At 49.5% G+C, this 18,716-nt stretch overlaps 1 protein-coding gene across 3 annotated transcripts in view; it reads right to left on the bottom strand.

The window, feature by feature from the left end:
* SMAD3 (SMAD family member 3) overlaps positions 1 to 18,716 on the bottom strand; it is a 70,973-nt gene that overhangs the window by 4,453 nt on the left and 47,804 nt on the right. For 2 of the 3 annotated variants that reach the window (XM_014874595.2, XM_088172706.1), the window contains exons 2-8: positions 16,808 to 17,001; positions 15,339 to 15,473; positions 14,605 to 14,679; positions 13,800 to 13,850; positions 8,025 to 8,237; positions 5,998 to 6,135; positions 2,853 to 2,997 (exon numbers count right to left, since the gene is read on the bottom strand). In XM_014874595.2, coding sequence (XP_014730081.1) covers positions 2,853 to 2,997; positions 5,998 to 6,135; positions 8,025 to 8,237; positions 13,800 to 13,850; positions 14,605 to 14,679; positions 15,339 to 15,473; positions 16,808 to 17,001 — 951 coding nt within the window. The remainder of the gene's footprint in view (positions 1 to 2,852; positions 2,998 to 5,997; positions 6,136 to 8,024; positions 8,238 to 13,799; positions 13,851 to 14,604; positions 14,680 to 15,338; positions 15,474 to 16,807; positions 17,002 to 18,716) is intronic. The other variant, XM_014874596.2, reaches the window with a different exon arrangement.

The following is an 18,716-nucleotide window of genomic DNA, read 5'->3' as shown; positions in this document are numbered from 1 at the left end:
AGCACATTGCTCTTTGCTGCTCAGATTCCTGGGAACAGGCAGCTGATTCCCTGAAGGGACAGGAAGGTGTCTCTGCAAAATCCATTTTTCCCTTGCAGACCTTTCCTAGTTAGACAGCAAGGTCTGTGTTCACCAAGTGTGTTCAGCTTCCCTATGCACAAGGCAAGGATATTCGCTTTTTATTGTACCCTTGGGTTTTAGAATGTGGAAGTGCTGGGAAGAGCTCACCCCATAACTCCTTCCTGCACCCATGGGCCCTGCTGGGCCAGAGCTGCTCTGACCTTCCCCTGCACAAATCCCTGATCCCCTCCTCTGCCACTCTCCCTGAGACCCCACAGGGATCTCCAGATGGAAAAGCACAAAGAGATGGGGAGGAAAAGAAGGAAAGGGAGACCAGGACATGGCTGAGGCATGGCCGAGGTCTGGCTCCAGGCAGGGACAGCTGCTGTGGAGGAGGGAGATTACAAGGCAGGAGGAACAGCCTGGAAACAGCCTTGCTTTACACCCCCATTTCCACAGAAGCTGTCCTTGGAACCTGGTGGTGGGAGGGAAAACCTGAAATCTGTGGGACCCAGGGACAAACCAGGGGTGAAAAGGGGACCCTGTGCTTGGGGGGCTGCCCCGAGCTCCCACCCCATCCCAGGCTGCTCATGGATTTGGCTTCTCCCCCTTCCCTGCACCAAATCCCTGGCACAGAGGAGCCCTAAACCCCCCATCCAGACTGCCCAAAGGTGAGCCAGCAATCAGGGAAGGGCTCCCTGGATGCTCCCACAGCAACATCTCCATGTGTGGAGCAGAAGGAAGGGCAGGATGGGCAGAGCAGCTCCGGTGAGAGCCCCTCGGGGATCCCGGACTTTGTGGAAGTCAGGCTCGTCTGCAGCTCATCAGGGCCTGGCTGGGAGCCAGCCCTGAGCTGCTCTGGCCCCAGCTCAGGACGATTTCAAAACAAAATGGACTCCAAACATCTGGAGAAATGAAGAGAGTGGTAGAGCAGCGTGCAGGGCCTGGGCTCCAGCTGGTCCTGAGGCATCTCCCTGTCCTGTCCTGTCTGTCCTGTCCTGTCCTGTTCCTGCCCTGTCCTGTCCTGGCCAGCCCTGGAATGGCAGCAGCCCCACAGAGCTCAGAGTGAGGCCACAGCTCTAAAGGGTGCACAGTCAGATATTGCCACATCACCCTGGGCTGAAATCCTCCCCAGCTTTCCCTCTCAGCCAACAACACCCATTTACCACTGGATTTCATTTCCCCTGCCTGTGCCATCCATCCCTGATTGCTCTCCCTTGGATGTTTGCTCAGTGGGGTGACAGAGCAGAACCATGGAATCCTCTGCTCCCACACCATCTCCAGTGTCCCTGTGGGGTCAGAGTAACCACATCATCCATCCCACACAGCTGACCTCCTGCATCTCCATTTTAGCCTCAGTATTCACTGGGAAAAACAGTGATCCTGCTGCTCCCACATTCTCCCACTTGCTCTATGGCAAGGATTAAGAGATTTAATTAAAATTTTAACTATAATATTTAACTATAATTTTGCAGCAACTCTCATGTTTCTTTTAAAATAGAAAATTTTCAAGCCAATCTGCTTTTATTTTAATCCCATTAGTCCCTGATGAAACAAGCATTAAATCCAAGCCATGGGAAGCACTCACTCTACTTCCACAAGGAATGGAGGGACAGGACACAGGGAATGGCTTTCCACTGACAGGGTTAGATGGGATATTGGGAAGGAAGGAGGGTGGGCAGGGCTGGCACAGGGTGCCCAGAGCAGCTGTGGCTGCCCCTGGATCCCTGGCAGTGCCCAAGGCCAGGCTGGAGCAGCCTGGGACAGTGGGAGGTGTCCCTGTCCATGGCAGGGGTGGCTCTGGATGGGCTTTAAGGTCCTTTCCAACCCAAACCATTCCAGGATTCTGTAACCCTGTCTTGATAGAAGCTCAGTCTTAAGACACTCAAACTATCCAATACACATCTAGTTTAAAGGAAAAAATGTCACATTTCCTACATAGATCAGGTGGATTTATCTGTGTGCTCCAGGTAAAGCTCTTGGTTCTTCCCACACGTGGCCTTCAGGTGTGTCCCACAGAGAGACCAGACCAACCCATTCCCAAGGGCCACAACTCACCTGTGTTCCTGAACACACACTGGGCTGATTCCCCTTTTTCAAACAGCACTGACACCTCAGCAACCCATTCCATGTTCCTGAACACACACTGGGCTGATTCCCCTTTCTAAAGGGGAGGGAACCTCTGCAGGGCTCTCCCAGCTGGAGCAGAGCCTGCAGGAGCAGGAGCAGACCCTGCAGGAACAGGAGCAGACCCTGCAGGAACAGGAGCAGGAGCAGACCCTGCAGGAACAGGAGCAGACCCTGCAGGAACAGGAGCAGACCCTGCAGGAACAGGAGCAGACCCTGCAGGAACAGGAGCAGGAGCAGACCCTGCAGGAACAGGAGCAGACCCTGCAGGAACAGGAGCAGACCCTACAGGAACAGGAGCAGACCCTGCAGGAACAGGAGCAGACCCTGCAGGAACAGGAGCAGACCCTACAGGAACAGGAGCAGACCCTACAGGAGCAGGAGCAGACCCTACAGGAACAGGAGCAGACCCTACAGGAGCAGGAGCAGACCCTGCAGGAGCAGACCCTGCAGGAGCAGGAGCAGACCCTACAGGAGCAGGAGCAGACCCTGCAGGAACAGGAGCAGACCCTGCAGGAGCAGGAACAGACCCTACAGGAGCAGACCCTGCAGGAGCAGGAGCAGACCCTGCAGGAGCAGGAGCAGACCCTACAGGAACAGGAGCAGACCCTACAGGAACAGGAGCAGACCCTACAGGAACAGGAGCAGACCCTGCAGGTCCCCACCTGTACTCGGCGCCCCAGCCCTTGACGAAGCTCATGCGGATGGTGCACATGCGGGTCAGCTGGTACACGGCCTCGAAGCCCTGGTTCACCGACTGGGCCAGCAGGGCAGCAAACTCCTGGTTGTTAAAAATCTTCAGGTTACAGCCTGTGGGAAAGGACAGGGACAAGGCATTGGCTTGGTGGCACTGAGAACTCTGGTTTTTGCAGAGGAACTCCAGGCTGCTCTCCCATGTCCTCAGAGCCCAGAGCCAGGAACTGAGGCTGCCACATTTTCACAGGGAGAAGGAGAGAATTCTGACTGCTGGAGCCCCCCAGCAGATTGTGACTGGAGAGACCAGGCTTGAGATCCTCCTGTAGAACCTTCCTCTCTCTCCTGGACACTATTCCCTTCCTATTGCAGTTTAAAGCCTGACTATGACTGAATACTCCACAGCAGAGATCCCTGCAGGGCCTGGAGGGGAGTAAAGGCTAAACCCAGGAGCTCCCTGGTGCTGGACTGGCACAGAGTCTGTCACAGAACAGGGAAATCCTGAAGTGAAACTGCTCTGACACACCAGAAGCAGCTCTGAGGGTTAAAGAGGCAGCCTGGGCTGGTGGCAGGGCTGCTCCTGCTAAAATCCTCTCCAGCTCCACTGTCACGTGCCAAACACTTTCCTTTTAAAACTGAAGTTTTTCCCCTGATGTTTAGCCCCAGCTAAACAACTGAGAACAATTTATTCAACTGTTCTTAGAGGGAAAAGGCGAAATACAATAACATCCTTCATAGTTTAGATAAATAAATAAATGCCCCTCTTTTTAAAAGTGTTGCTACGTTTGCTTTCTCCCAGATAATCATAAACAAGTTAAACTCTGAAACCAGGCACTCAGCTAAGGCTCATTTGGGATTACACACGGGCCAAGGCTGAAAAACAACATTTGGAGTGGGATGAATTGCGTTTTGCTAAAAATCACTTGTGAGCCTCCTCTCCTGGGCTGGACTCCTCTGGTGTGGAGCAAAGGGTGACCACAGCACTGCAGGAAGCACTGCCCACTTGTGGAATCAGGGGAGAGCCCAGGGGCTGCAGACTCAGGGAGTTTGAAGGGAAGTTTGAGGGGTGGAAGTGTCAGGGCCAGGCTGAGCTCAGGGAAGGAGGAATAAAGGGCAGGAGGATCCCAGTGCTGGATCCCAGCCCTCGGGATCAGATCACTCCATGGGGAAGAGTGGGAATGACTCGATCCTGCCAGCAAGGCCATGAAAAAACTGCATCAAACCCAGCAAGGGTTTGAAGGAGAGGCAGCCAAAGGCTGTGGCAAAAGTGGGGAGAGCTGGTATCCAACAACTGCCTGAGCTGGGTCCCCAGCGGAAATGTGGGCTTTTCATGTCTGCAGATGTTGACTCCAGCCAGGGTGGACTCCTGTGATGTGGTGGAGAATTAAGTCATAATTTGCAGCACTGGCAGCTGCATCTGAGAAAGGAAACCCATTAGGATGAGCCAGAGCTTGGAGCGTATGGATCTCCTCTCAAAAGAAAAGAATTCAAATATTTCTAAACAAAGAAGTTCAGTTTTTAAATGTACACAGGCTTTTAACTGTAAAAAAGTCAGTTTGTGTAAGCTTAGCTAAATAACCAAATTCCATTTCAAACAGCATCTCCTCTCTTAGCAGCCTTTTGCATTTATCTAACAAAAAAAGCCTTTTCTTCCCAGCTAGATGAAATAAATTATCTTGTAATCTTTCAACAAAAACTTCAGACTGTAACCAGAGCAATGAGGTCTCTGCAAAATGTGATTTCTTTAGAACAAACTAATTCACACACAGGAGGGAGGGGATTTTACCAGAGACCAGAAAAAAGAGAACAATTTAAATATATTATGGGTGAAGCTAAATTAAAGAGAAATTTCTTACCATTACTTAGAAGCACAAACAAAATTACCAACGTGTCAATGAGATAATTACAATACAACAATGGACTGATAAAACAGATTCTGCTTTAAGCTGTGCTTAGATTCTGTTGTGTTGGATGAACATTGTGCAACTATTGCAGCCTCCACAGCAGCACCTCCATCCCTTATGCTATAAAAAATGCCCTGCTGGAATTATCAAGTGGCTGCTAAAAGAATAAAATACATTTTCCAGAGAATTTGTGGACTCCCCATCCCTGGGGCAGAATGAAGGTGTGGAAGGGGATGTTCCAACCTGTTGGAATCCTGCTCACTGAGAATTTCAGATTTCTGTGCTGACAGGCACTGACCCCCAGGAGAACACAGCTTTTGACCTCAGGATGAGGAGAAGGTTTCCAAAATTGAATGACAGAACTGGGATCATGGGTGTTTAGTTTGAATAGAAGTGTGCAATATCACATGGTGGAAAGCTTAGAATTTGGGGTTTTAGGATAAGGACTTGTCCTTCTTCTTTACCTTCTCCTTCATGGCTCAAGGTGATTTTGTTTGATTGGAAAAATCTGCATTGTGGGCCACGGGTGGTTGGTTATTGGGTTAAAAGTAAAAATAATTTAGGTGGACAGTTTACCCTTAAAGGGCCTTGTAGAGAGAGAGATAAATCTCCATTTTAACTTGTTAGCTAGCAGTGCTGAAGAAGTCACTGCAACAGAGATAAGAATTAAAACACACCCGAGTCCAAACACGAAATGCCATCTCTAGAGCGTTTAATCCTGACTGTGGCAGAAAAAAGGAGATAAAAACACGACACCAACCCAGGCCATTGGATGATCTTCTAGAAGCTGGATTTGCCCACAGCCACCCCGGAGCTGCCCCATGTCACTGTCCCCATATCACTGTCCCCGTGTCACTGTCCCCATGCCACCGTCCCCATGTCACCGTCCCCGTGTCACCACCCCCGTGTCACGGTCCCCATGTCACTGTCCCCATGTCACTGTCCCCGTGGCACTGTCCCCGTGGCACTGTCCCCGTGGCACTGTCCCCGTGGCACTGTTCCCATGTCGCTCTCCCTGTGTCACTCTTCTCGTGTCACCCTCCCCATGTCACCCTCCCCATGTCACTGTCCCCGTGTCCCCATCCCCATGTCACCATCCCCATGTCACTCTCCCCATGTTACCATCCCCTTGTCACTGTCCCAGTGTCACTGTCCCCATGTCCCCGTCCCCGTGTCACTCTCCCGGTGTCCCGGTGTCGCGGTGTCCCCGTACCTGGCGGGATCTTGCAGACGGTGGCCGGGTGCCAGCCGTAGCGCTGGTTGCAGTTCGGGGACTGCACGAAGATGGCGCTGTCGCTGAGGCACTCGGCGAACACCTCCCCGCCGATGTAATAGAGCCTGACACCGCGGCCTGCCACACGGGGACAGCGGGGACAACGGCGGGGACAACGGCGGAGGGGGAACAGCGGGGAAAGAGCGGGGAAACAACGGGAACAACAGCGGGGAAAGAGCGGGGGAACGGCGGGGACAACGGCGGGGACAGAGTGGGGGGAACGGCGGGGAAAGAGCAGGGAAAGAGCGGGGAAAGAGCGGGGACAGCGGCGGGGAAACAGCGGGGAAACAGTGGGGGAAAGAGCAGGGAGAGAGCGGGGACAGAGGAGGGGGAACGGCGGGGAAAGAGCGGGGGAACCGCGGGGAAACAGCGAGGGAACCGCGGGGAAACAGCGAGGAAAGAGCGGGGAAACAATGAGGGAAACAGTGGGGAAAGAAGGGGGAAAGAGCGGGAAAACAGTGGGGAAAGAACGGGGAAAACCAGCGGGGAAAGAGCGGGGAAAACAGTGAGGAAAAGAGCGGAGAAACAATGAGGAAACAATGAGGAAAAGCGGGGAAACAGCGAGGAAACAACGGGAAAAACAGTGGGGACAGCGGGGAAAACAGTGGGGAAAACCAGCGGGGAAACAGCGGGGAAAACCAGCGGGGAAACAACGGGAAAAACAGTGGGGACAGCGGGGAAAACAGTGGGGAAAAGAGCAGGGAAACAATGAGGAAACAGTGAGGAAAAGCGGTAACAGGAATGGGATGGATCCCTCATGGGGAAAACTGATACAGGGGGTGGGAGAGATCCCCCAGGGTTGAAAACTGACCCGGGGGTTGGGATAAATCCCTCAGGGGAGAAAAACACTGGGAAAATCTGATACAAGGGTTGGGAGAGATCCCTCAGGGGAAAACACCTGGGCAAGTGCCCCAGGGGCTGGGATGGATCCCTGAGCCAGCTCTAAAGCAGCAGCTCAGCTACCAGTGATGGAAACTCTGTCCCACTGGACATTCCAACAAACTGCTCCATGGGCAGGGGAGCTGAGGGAGAAACGAGCACCAATTCCAGTTGGAATTGTCCCTTCCAAACCTGCTCCCTCCAAACACAGCACACTGGTAATTTTCCATGTGAATGTTCTATCATTTAACACATGAAAGTCATCATTTCTATCAGTTAACACATGAAAATCATCATTTCTTCTGGAAGTTATCCCAGCTGGACACAACTGTTTAGGATTTACTCAATGATTTAGAATTAAATTCCACAGCAATTCCAAATCCTTGCCTTTTTTTTTTGCTGGAGATGACTTTGTGTACAAGGACATACATTGCCCATAGGTGTTTGCACAAATCATTAAAATCTCAGTTAATAAATGAACAAGGTTGCAGAATAAATTTTGTTGCTCAAATAAACATTTGATGTGGTCTCACATTCCTGTTTGAATTTGTTGCTTTCATCCTTCCATGGAACAGAAGGAGTCTGCTGCATTTAAAATCTGATTTCTGAATCTTGGTGGGTTTTGGGGATTGGAGTATAATAATCTTCAAAACAAGTGAGGAAAGATCCTCCTGAGCAAGAGGAGGATTCTCCTATTGCTCAGGAAAGGGGAGCAAAATTAGGACAAAAATCAGGTTCATTTTTGATGAACTGAAAACGAACTGGAAAAGTGAAAATTGAGATGACAATCGAGGAACTCATTTATAAAAAGGTCAGTCAGAAAATAAAACAGTGCAGGAGGGAAAAAGAACACACAAAATTATCCCTGACATCCCTCCAGACACACAGAGTGTGAAACGGTCTAAATTCTATGGCATGCATTTCTGTATTACGATTACGTGACAAAACACAATTAAGTGTTTCTGCATGGCACATCAGCCTAGAACCCATCCATATTCCCACCCAGGGGTCCCAAACCTGCTGATTGAGAGGTTTTTTTGGGTTTTTTTTTTTTGTCCCCATGCCCAGGGCAGGAGCAGCAGAGTTACCGATGTGCCGCCTCGTCAGCTCCACGGCCGCGTTCCTGTTGACGTTGGACAGCAAACCCAGGCAGAAACGCTCCGAGTTGGAGGGGTCAGTGAAACCATCCACGGTCATGGAGGGCTGGGAGGCGTGGAAAGTCTCCCCCACCCTCTGGTTGAGCTCGTAGTAGGATATGGAGCACCAGAAGGCTGGCTCGCAGTAGGTCACGGGCTGCAGGTCTGCACCAAAGCAAAGCCAAATCAGCCACAGCAAGGGGAAAAAAAAAAAAATAAAAAAAGGGGGGGATGGAAAATAAACAACGACCCGGCTGGTTTGGAATATTGTGCTGCTTCATTCCTCAGGCTCACTTCGACCCAAGCTGCATTTTAATGGACCACAGCAAGGAGGTGACATCACCCCTGGAGCCTCTGGCACGTGGAGCAATCACAAATAGTCAAAGGCATTACTCACGTAGCAAGTGAGGTGTCACTGAGCAGCCTCACACTTGGGGGAAACTAAATAAATAAACTCAGCTTTACTGTGAAATGTGGGATCACTTGTAGGTAGCCAGTTCCCTAAAGAGACAAAAGGAAGGAGCAGAAAATCTTGGCAAGAATGAAGCACAAAGCTGCAGGCGTGCTGCACCCCAAATCTGTGCACTTCCAACCAGAAAATCCAACTTTCCTTCTCACTCACCCTGCTGTGACCTCTCTGGCACTGGTGAAACCAGTAAAGTCTGAAATATGCCCCAAACTGCCTTTAACACAGGCATCAAAGTGATTTAAAAACTTTCTCCCAGTGCACTGGGTCTCAAACCATCCCAGGAAAATCCATTTTCCCAGCAGGTGAAGGCTCAGCTCCTCCCCTGGGGTCCTGGCTTGCCTCGTGGACTGAAGCCAAGGGGCTGAAGCTGAGGAGCAGAGGCAGCCTCAGGAAGGCAGGGTGGGCACTCAAAGAGCCCTGAATGATTTCCCTGCTCCCACTGAAGCCCAGGAGACTCCAGCAGAACAAAGCTCAAGTGAAATTTCCTGGAAATGCAGCACAAGGAGGTGCCCAGCCCTGCTGAGAGCCGAGCAGGGCACGTGCAAAGCACACCCAGCCAATTCCTGAATGCTGTTCCCCACAGCCAGAATTCCCTCCAGCCCTCCCCAAAATTTATCACTTCATCCCCATTCAAATGGTGCTTAAAGACAGAACAGAAGAGCTCCCATCTGGCCAAGGAGTTAACACCGAGCAGCAAAACCCAGCTTTTTCCATAGGCTTTCCCATCTGTTGCTCCTGCAGGGCTTAGGAGAATGTGGGGCTTAAGAGATCAACTCCAAAAAGATCCAAGACAGGTTTTTATCACCCCAGCGTCCTCTCACACTGACCAGGGTCTCTGCAGGGGTTTGGGAGCCATTTCTCACCTGTACCTGTTACTCCATAACCTTCAGGCACAGGTTGGAGCAGCCAAAAGACACATTGGCTTCCTCTCCACTGCTGGAAGAGTTCCCAAAGTAGCCAATAATCAGGAAAATCGCTTTGGTTTCTGCTTTGTTGCAAGCTTTGCTGACAGCAAATAAGGAATTTGAATACAAGTGCATCTGGGGAACTCTAATCCTCAGCAGGCTTCAAAATCCATGGAATTTGGAGCTTATACCCATTCCCAGCTTCTTTCACCTGCCACTTCCTCACATTTTAATTTTACAGCTCAAAGCAAGCCCCTCTCTTGATAGATTATTTCACACATCCAGGGGTGTCACAAGTTTACTGTCCCTGCCTTTTCCTCCTGCATGGCACATTTGGCAAGTTTTTCCAGCCTCATTTCAGCTGTGGCCACCTCAGGACTGCTCTGGGCTCTGTGGCCCCAGCAAACACCAGCTCTGCCCAGAGCCTCCCAAGGGGAGTCCACCCACCAAAGAAAACAGATCAGTTCCACATGACTGGGCTCTTACTCCACAGCAAGTGCTTTTCTAATCACAAGGCTGCTCAGCTCCAGAAAAATCAACCTGTGTTGATCCTTAAGTAAAATCCTCACGTTGGTGCTATTCAAGTTATAAAAACACTGAAACCTCTCCATGGTTTTGTGGTCCTTTCCTTCAGAAACCACCTCCACCTGGCTGGGGCTCAAGGGAACTGTGGATTCCTCACTGAAGGATGTACAGAAATTTGATTTCTGGCTTATCTGCAGCTTGAGGAAAGACATAAACCAACAAATCCTGGTTTGAGGAAAAGCTTGTCTCTAAAAACTGCAACCAAGTTTTTAATGGTGCTGCTTTCTCCTGTGATTTGTAGTTTTAAACTTCAGTTTAAGCTGCTGTGGGATGGGCAAGTTCCCTCTTGTGTTAGAGCTGTCCTAAATACTAATTTTCAATTTATGGCTTCAGTGTTTGGGGGAAAGGAAGAGAATGCAGCTCTGCTAAAGCCAAAGAACCCTGTGGGGGTACCCAATCAATAAAACAGGATACATGAAACCCAGGCAAATCCTGCCTGATTCATCTCTGCACAATTTCAGCCTTGACTCAGAACAGCTTCGCTGTCAGAAGTGTCCCCTGGGCCCTGGGATGCTCCCAGTCCTGCATCCTCCCTGCCACATCAAAGTCCTGGGAAAACTCTGCAGCCTGCTCTGCTCCCCCTCTCTGAGCACGAGGGAAGTTGTTACCCTCCTTTCAGGGAATGTTTTTGATCACAACGTGGCTCAGACCTCGCTGAGAGATGATTCCAGCTCTACCAACCCCATCTCCCTCCTGGGAAAGGAGGAGATGCAGAGAGGTGAGTGCTGCCTTCACTCTGCAGCCAGGGAAGGGCTGGCTGTGCCCTGGGACAGGGGGACAGAGGGACAGAGGGACGTGGATGTGGCCCTGGGCCATGTGCTCATCCCTCTGACAGCTCCTGCCTCAAGCCCTTCTGTGGAGCAATCCCTGACAATGGATTTCCTGTGCTCCAAGGGACGGCCCCCTCGGAACAACAATGTGTGTGTGACCACAGGGCTGCTCCTCAGCCAGCCTCAACTCCCTGACTTCATTCCCAATGCCCACAGAATGCTGGCAACTCTCCTTCCATTCTGTTCTTAGTATTTCCCTCACTTCGTGTTTCAGCAATAGGGAAGAGATCCTTGGATATCTGTGACTTCCACTTAAAGCTTATGTTTGACAACTGAAAACTTGACAACTGTAATTTGGAACCAAAACTCAAACACTTCCAACTCCAACACACAAACTGAAAGGAGAATTTAAAAAAAAAAAAAAAAATCCCAATATGTTACTTTGCAACGCTTTTGTGCCTGGGAATGGAAAGATGAAATTCCCTGAGCTCTTCCATCCCACGTTCCAGCCTGACATGGAAAACCTGCCCTGGCCCTGGTGTCACACCTGGTTTGCCTTGTGCTGCTTTATTGCCTCTGGAACTCCCTGGAATATGGCCACGGGATTTAAGTCCAAAGTTCAGTTTACACAAAGTGAAGTGTCTGAAAAGCTTCAGGTAGCTCTGCTCAAATAAACAAAGCAATCCTGGGACATCGTTTTCTTCATGGCAAAGCTGGAAATGCACCCCCCTCTGCTCGAGAGCTGAGGAACTCCCTCCATGCACACACTGCTCTGGGGTTTGGATTTCTGTTCCATTTTCTCCACAAATCCACAGAGGAAGCCTCATTAGGCTCCTACAGAGCAAAGCCCAGCCCTTGACAGTGGAATTCTGCTTTTCCAGGAATTACAGGAGTGCTGCAGGTCAGCAGCCACCAACAGCTCCAAGTGGAGAGAGCAGAGAGCCCCTGCCTGGGCTGTGGCCATCAGGCTGAAGGTCTGATTTCCCTGAGAGCAGCTCCTTGCTGCAGATACGACATTTACAACACTCATGTGATGATAATTTTGCCCTTGGACAGTTCTAAGTGTGGCTCAGCTGCTCTTTCATTTATTATTTCGTAGCTTCCTCAAAGGCAAAAATTTACAATAAAATTAAAAGCAACACAAGAAGTTCTTCATTTGTGGAAGCTCCTGCCTGAGAGCAACAAATACGGTTTGCAAGAATTCAAAGGCATTTTTTTAACGCTGGTAAATTAAATTGCTTCTCTGCTGTCTGCTCTTCAGACTACAAAGAGATTCCTTGTGCTTTACCAGCTTCACCTGCTCCTTTTTTTTTTTTTGTCCCCAGACAGCACCTGAGACATCTGATGTGTCAACAACCAGTGAGGAAGGATATGGGGGGTCTGTTTCCTAGGAACTCCCTTCTGCCTCATGTAAGGCAGATGCCACTTGCCAGGTTGAGTTTGTTACATGGAATTGGCTTTTTATTTTTAGGTTGGAAAGAAAAAAAAAAAAAAAGGAAAAATTTGCAAGAAAAATCTCATCAGATCCCAGGCAGCACACTGGGAAAAACGAAATAAAAATGTCTCAGTCATGCATTCTCTTCTTGGGCTGTAGAACTTAAAGAAATAAAAGTTTGTGTCACCATGGCAATATTTTTAAAAAGTAGGGAGAAAAAAAAAAAAAAGAAACCCTCTGTTCAACAGCCCCAAGATATCCACAAGTCAGCCAATGACTGACAAATTTTGGAGCAGTGTCCAAGTCCTGTGTGCCAGGATTAAAAGCATATGTAAACTTTATGGCCATGGCTCTTCCAGAGCAGTCTCAAGTGGGCTCTGTCTGCTGCCTTAAGGAACAGTTGGGGAGCTGATCCTGCAGCCAGGCAGAGCTGGGAGGGATTTTTGTGGCAGAGCAATTCCAAAGTGGTGGAGATCAGAATGAAAATAAAGGGTGGAACTTTTGAGATAACAGAGGTGCAGAGAGAGCCACAAAAGCTCTCGTGGTGTCTCAGCTGCTGTCCCTGCTCCTCAGGGCTCCCCTGTTTGCTGTCACACGTGTGGAATGACACAGTGCCAGCCATGGTCTGGCACAGCCCTGGGGGCTGGAATGGGCTCCCTGTGCCCAGGATGGAGCTGAGGGGGGGAATAAATCCAGATTGCAGAGTAACAACCCCAGCCTGCAGAGTAACAACCCCAGATTGCAGAGCAACAATCCCAGACCGCAGAGTAACAACCCCAGCCTGCAGAGCAACAACCCCAGCCTGCAGAGTAACAACCCCAGATTGCAGAGCAACAATCCCAGACCGCAGAGCAACAACCCCAGCCTGCAGAGCAACAACCCCAGCCTGCAGAGTAACAATCCCAGATTGCAGAGTAACAACCCCAGCCTGCAGAGTAACAACCCCAGCCTGCAGAGTAACAATCCCAGATTGCAGAGCAACAACCCCAGACCGCAGAGGAACCTGAGTTGGGGTGAGGAAAAGCAGCTGTGTGAGCCACAACCACCCTGCCCTGCATCTGTGCTTTGTGCATCCCCCCCACTCACCAACACCTCTGGTGCTCCAGGAATGCTTCCATGGCCTCTCCATTCACTGACATTCCTGCACATTCCCTGCTTATTTGGACTCTCCAACCAATCTCCTCTACTTCTCTCTGCTCAGACCATGCTCAGTCTCACAGAATCACAGAATTCCAGGCAGGGTTGGATTAAAAGGGACCTTAAATCACACCCAGTTCCACCTCCTGCCATGGCCAGAGACATCTTCCACTATCCCAGGGTGCTCCAGCCTGGCCTTGGACACGTCCAGGGATCCAGGGGCAGCCACAGCTTCTCTGGGAATTCCATCCCAGCCCCTCCCCACCCTCCCAGGGAACAATTCCCTGCTCACATCCAATCCAAAGCTGCCCTCTGGCAGTTTTAAAACCATTGGAATATTGAAAAAAGTGCACAACCTCAACAGCATCATTCAAATGTCACCCTCTTGGCTGTAATTACACCCAGCTCCCAGGATCATGTGCTTACCCAAATTGTTGTGTGCTGGAGACATGGGGTTTGGTGATAAGTTTGGAGAACCTGAAAATCAAGAAGGGATAATTATTGCCATGGAATCTGCACCAGGAAAAACATTCACAGGATCTGCAGTGCTGCCCAGGCTTGTTGGAGGGACAACCCCCAGCTCACTGCAGTCTCATTTCTGACATGTTCATTATTCCTTACACAAATATCAACTTGCTGCCCCTTCACAGGGAATTCACTGAAGTTTAACCCATTTCTTTTCCAAACTGAGCAGCACTTGGTTATTTTACTTCCAGGTACCATCCTGACAAACCCAGTTAGCTGGGTATTAAAGAGCTTGGGTGTACACTGCCAGACAAAATAAAATTAAAACCATAACACTTTATATCCCCAATCCTGCTGGGTTTGGGACAATGGAGTGATTGGATCAGGTTACACAGATCTGACCAAAAAGCTGTCAGAATTTTATCCTCAATCATGGAAATTTGCCACAAATTCTGGGCCTATATTTTCAATATCTGCACTTGGATGTCCCATGGATGCAGACAAGTGGTGCAGCCCATTTTTACTTTTCCTTTCACACTGTTCTGAGCTGGTTCCTTTATTTTTTTTTTCCTACAGTGAGGAAAGTCCATTTGACATCTGAACATTAATATAGTCTATCTGAACATAATATATGGATTATTTGAACATAAATTAGATACCCTCATTCCAAACCTGGCTACTTCTTTTTGTGGCAATGAGAGAAAACCTGGACATTCAACTTCCTTTAGGATACAGCTACAAAATGAAAAGCCCAAAGGTGACTCACCTGCATCCATGCTGGGGTTCATCTGATGGTCACTGGTTTCTCCATCCTCACTCAAATAGCCTGGAGGAGGGGTCTCTGGAGGCACAAAACCATCACACTGTCAGTGCAACTGAAAATCTGGATTTTAGGCACCAAAAACATTCATTTTGTCATGCACAAGGAGCTCAACATCTTTTTTATTACTTTTCTTTCTCAAGCTGCTGGAGGGAGGAGCCAGCACAGCCAGGGTGATATCCATATTTGTGAATAACAGAGGAGGGGGGGAAAACAAAAAAATCCGGATTTTCAGTCCCATGAAACTTTAAGCCATGGAGGCAGTTTTCTGTCCACATATTTCTCCTCTCCTGCAGTGCAGCTGCATAACTTTTCCATGCAAATAAGGTGTAAATTGCTTGTAAAAGAGATACATAAATAGAAGAGCTCAACTCCATCAGAAATTTGGAGAGTTTTACTCAAAATGGCTGAATTTCATTCAAATCTCAACCTGGTAAGGGAACATCCAGTTTAGATTTCACAATAAACTGAGGTTGTAGCACTGAATGAAGAAATGAGTTTAAAACCAACAAAACAGAGCCACGAACAGCCCTGTTGAGTGCCCACATTTAGAATTTCCAGCTATTTCTGCACTCTGTAGCTCCAGAGGAAGGATGGAAAGAAAGATTCCCAGTCTGGGATCCCCCAGGCAGGATTCCCTGTGTTCTCTCACCCCTCCCTGTATGGAAGACACAAGGTACCTGGAATGTAGTTGCTCTGGGGCTCGATACCTGCAGGGAAGTTAGTGTTCTCTGGGATGGAGTGGCTGTAATCATCCAGGGGAGGGAATTCTGCTGGAATCTCTGCATGCCGAGGCACCAGCACCGGGGGCAGCACTGAGGAGGGAAAACAGGCAACAGCTTCCAAATAAAGTCAGTGAAACAGCAGAAAACGAGGAGAAACCGGTGTGGAGTAACAGCTTTAAAGGCATGAAATACAAAGAGGGCTTGTTAAGGCTCAGGATTTGATGCTGGCCTCTGCAATAAGAGCAGCAGGTGAGGTTGTTGTTTATTCCCAGCTGGGAATGGGTTAGAGCTTATCAGAGCACATCTGGTCTCTCTGCCCCCTTTCAGCTCTGCTTGAAACTCCATTTAAGAGATGCTGCACCCCACGATTCCCAAGGAATGAGTTTCCCATAGGATGGAGCAGGCAGGTGGGATTAGCATAAACATCCTGCCTGGCTCTGCAGATGTGTGCTGACACGCTGCAGCTCCACATCAAAGGATCTTCCACAGGCAGGAGGAGACTCCAGAACAGGAAGCTGGGAGCTGTTCTTAGGCCCAGCTCAACAGTTAATCCTTCATTTAAGCCCAGCAGTGAGGCAGGCACAGAACACTGCCCATGGTTCCTTCTGTGAGTTATGTGCACACAATGCCACTCTGGGAAGCTGGAACCTGCTCACTTGGATTTCATTGATTCCCAATTCTATTTTCCCCCTGAATGCAGGTTCATAAATTATTCTACTTTATACAGTAAGGGATTATCACCAATAATAGACCCACTGTGCCTGGGAACGCCCTCAGAGATGCAGGAGGGGCTGGGGAGGGCAGAGATCTCCTGGGAATTCTCTCAGAATTGCAGGACAGGCTGGGGAGGGCAGGGATCTCCTGGGAATGCTCTCAGAATTGCAGGACAGGCTGGGGAGGGCAGGGATCTCCTGGGAATTCCCTCAGAATTGCAGGACAGGCTGAGCAGTGCAGGGATCTCCTGGGAATTCTCTCAGAATTGCAGGACAGGCTGGGGAGGGCAGGGATCTCCTGGGAATTCTCTCAGAATTGCAGGACAGGCTGGGGAGGGCAGAGATCTCCTGGGAATTCCCTCAGAATTGCAGGAGGGGCTGGGGAGGGCAGAGATCTCCTGGGAATTCTCTCAGAATTGCAGGACAGGCTGGGGAGGGCAGGGATCTCCTGGGAATTCCCTCAGAATTGCAGGAGGGGCTGGGGAGGGCAGAGATCTCCTGGGAATGCCCTCAGAGATGGCTCCTGCAGCAGGAGAAGCTGAGTAGGGATCTCCTGGGAATTCTCTCAGAATTGCAGGAGGGGCTGGGGAGGGCAGGGATCTCCTGGGAATTCTCTCAGAATTGCAGGAGGGGCTGGGGAGGGCAGAGATCTCCTGGGAATTCCCTCAGAATTGCAGGGCAGGGCAGGGCAGGGCAGGGCTGTGGTGGTACCTGGGGTCTCCACTCTCTGGTAGTGGTAGGGGTTGACACACACTTCGTCCTTCTTCATGTTGAAGGCGAACTCGCACATCTCCATGGCGCGCAGCTCGTGGTGGCTGTGCAGGTCGGGCCAGCGCCACAGCCGGCAGTAGATGACGTGGGGGAGGCCCTTCCTGTGGGACACCTGCAGCCTCCCATCCAGGGACCTGCACAGGGACACAGGGACGGGTGGGTGGGGAGCCTGGAATTACGGCAGGGACACGGGGGTGGCTCTGTCCTGGCACGGTCACCGAGCCCTGGTACTGTCACCAGCGCTCGGCGCTGCCAGGAGGTTCCTGCTCGTCTTCAGGGCAAGGATTTAACTCCAAAGGCAGTGAAGTCGTGGAATGATTTTATATATTCCAGCCTGGTTTGGGTTGGAAGGACTTTGGAGCCCGTCCTTTTCCACTCCCTGCCATGGCAGGGACACCTCCCACTGTCCCCAATGTCCAACCTGGCCTTGGGCACTGCCAGGGATCCAGGGGCAGCCACGGCTGCTCTGGGAATTCCATCCCAGCCCTGCCCACCCTCCCAGGGAACAATTCCTGCCCAATTTCCCATCTAATCCCACCCTCTTTTAGTCTGAAGCCATTCCTTGTGTCCTGTCCCTCCATCCCTTGCCCCTCTCCAGTTCTCCTTTCAGCACTGGATGAAGCATCCACAACAAATAATATTTGTTCCATACAACAGCTCTGCTCTGGATTTACTTCTGGATATCTGTATTTTTCAATTTTTTCTTTACTATTTTATGGTTGATCAGGAGGCAGAGACAGAAACTACAGCCAGTAAAAACACAACAATTCAGTGGTACTCCTTAAACACTAAGGTGTCCTAAACAAGCAGGGTTTGCTCAGCTCTCAAACATCTCTGCTGTGCTTGGAAAGGTGTTACATCTTCAAATGTAAACACAGATAGAAGAATTTTCATTGGGATAAAGCCAATATAGATACCTTTTATGTAAATTTATCTACTATGTCTATATAAAGTTCAGGAACCTTACAAACAACCCAGTTCATTTTCCAAGCTGCAGCTTGAAAGCAAATAAAGAGAGTTTTTATAGCACTGCTTATTTTTATTTTTACATCTACCCTCCAGCTCATTTTTCACCCAGTCCCATCCTCTTCCCAGCAAACCTTCCTGGGAAGCAGGACAAGAGTTTTCAACTCCTCTGCAGCAGAGGAAAAATCTGGAGCAGGGTCTCCTCCATCCTGGATGAATGGGAGCTGCTCCCAGGCACTTCCTTTGAAGTCTAACCCTTCATTTCCTTCCCTGTTCCTAATGGCCCAAATGAAACATTTCAGGGCTTTGGTGAAATGAAATATTTCTCTTTTTTAATTCGTCAAGGAGAGAAAAAAAATAAAGAAAATTGAAATTTTACTCGGAATTATTCCCCCTTGGTTCTTTGTCTTGGCAGCCGAGTTAGAAAAAACAAAGTGAGCCCAAAGCAAAACACACAAACAATTATTCCAAAGAGGTTGGGCTCATCTTGGCTGCCCTAAAAGAGTTTTCCCAAAAGTTCCTCTGGCAGAGCTTGGTACCACACACACCTTTGCAAACACTGCTACAACAACAGGGAAGGCAAAACACAACTGATTCCAGCCAAAATTGGGGAATATCCCCAAGGAATATTCTGAGCTTCTGGAGAAATTGGGAATTTTGGTGTTGATTTCATTGGAGCCAAGACTGGAGTGATGTGACCTCAAAAACTAATCAAGTTGGAAAAATTAAAAAAAAAAAAAAAAAGAAAATATTCACTGAGTTTAGCAAAAAGAGATGGGACAAGGAATAAACCAGGAGTGCTTCTCCATTCCCCTACCTTTGCCTGCTTGGCAGCATATCCTGCATCCAAGAGAAGAAAAAAAGAGAAAAAAAAGAAGACTCA

This window comes from Sturnus vulgaris, chromosome 13, assembly GCF_052056855.1.
Source record: "Sturnus vulgaris isolate bStuVul1 chromosome 13, bStuVul1.hap1, whole genome shotgun sequence".
NCBI lineage: Eukaryota > Metazoa > Chordata > Aves > Passeriformes > Sturnidae > Sturnus > Sturnus vulgaris.
The sequence above is the reverse complement of the archived record's forward strand: the minus strand, read 5'-3'. Positions and strand labels throughout refer to the sequence as shown.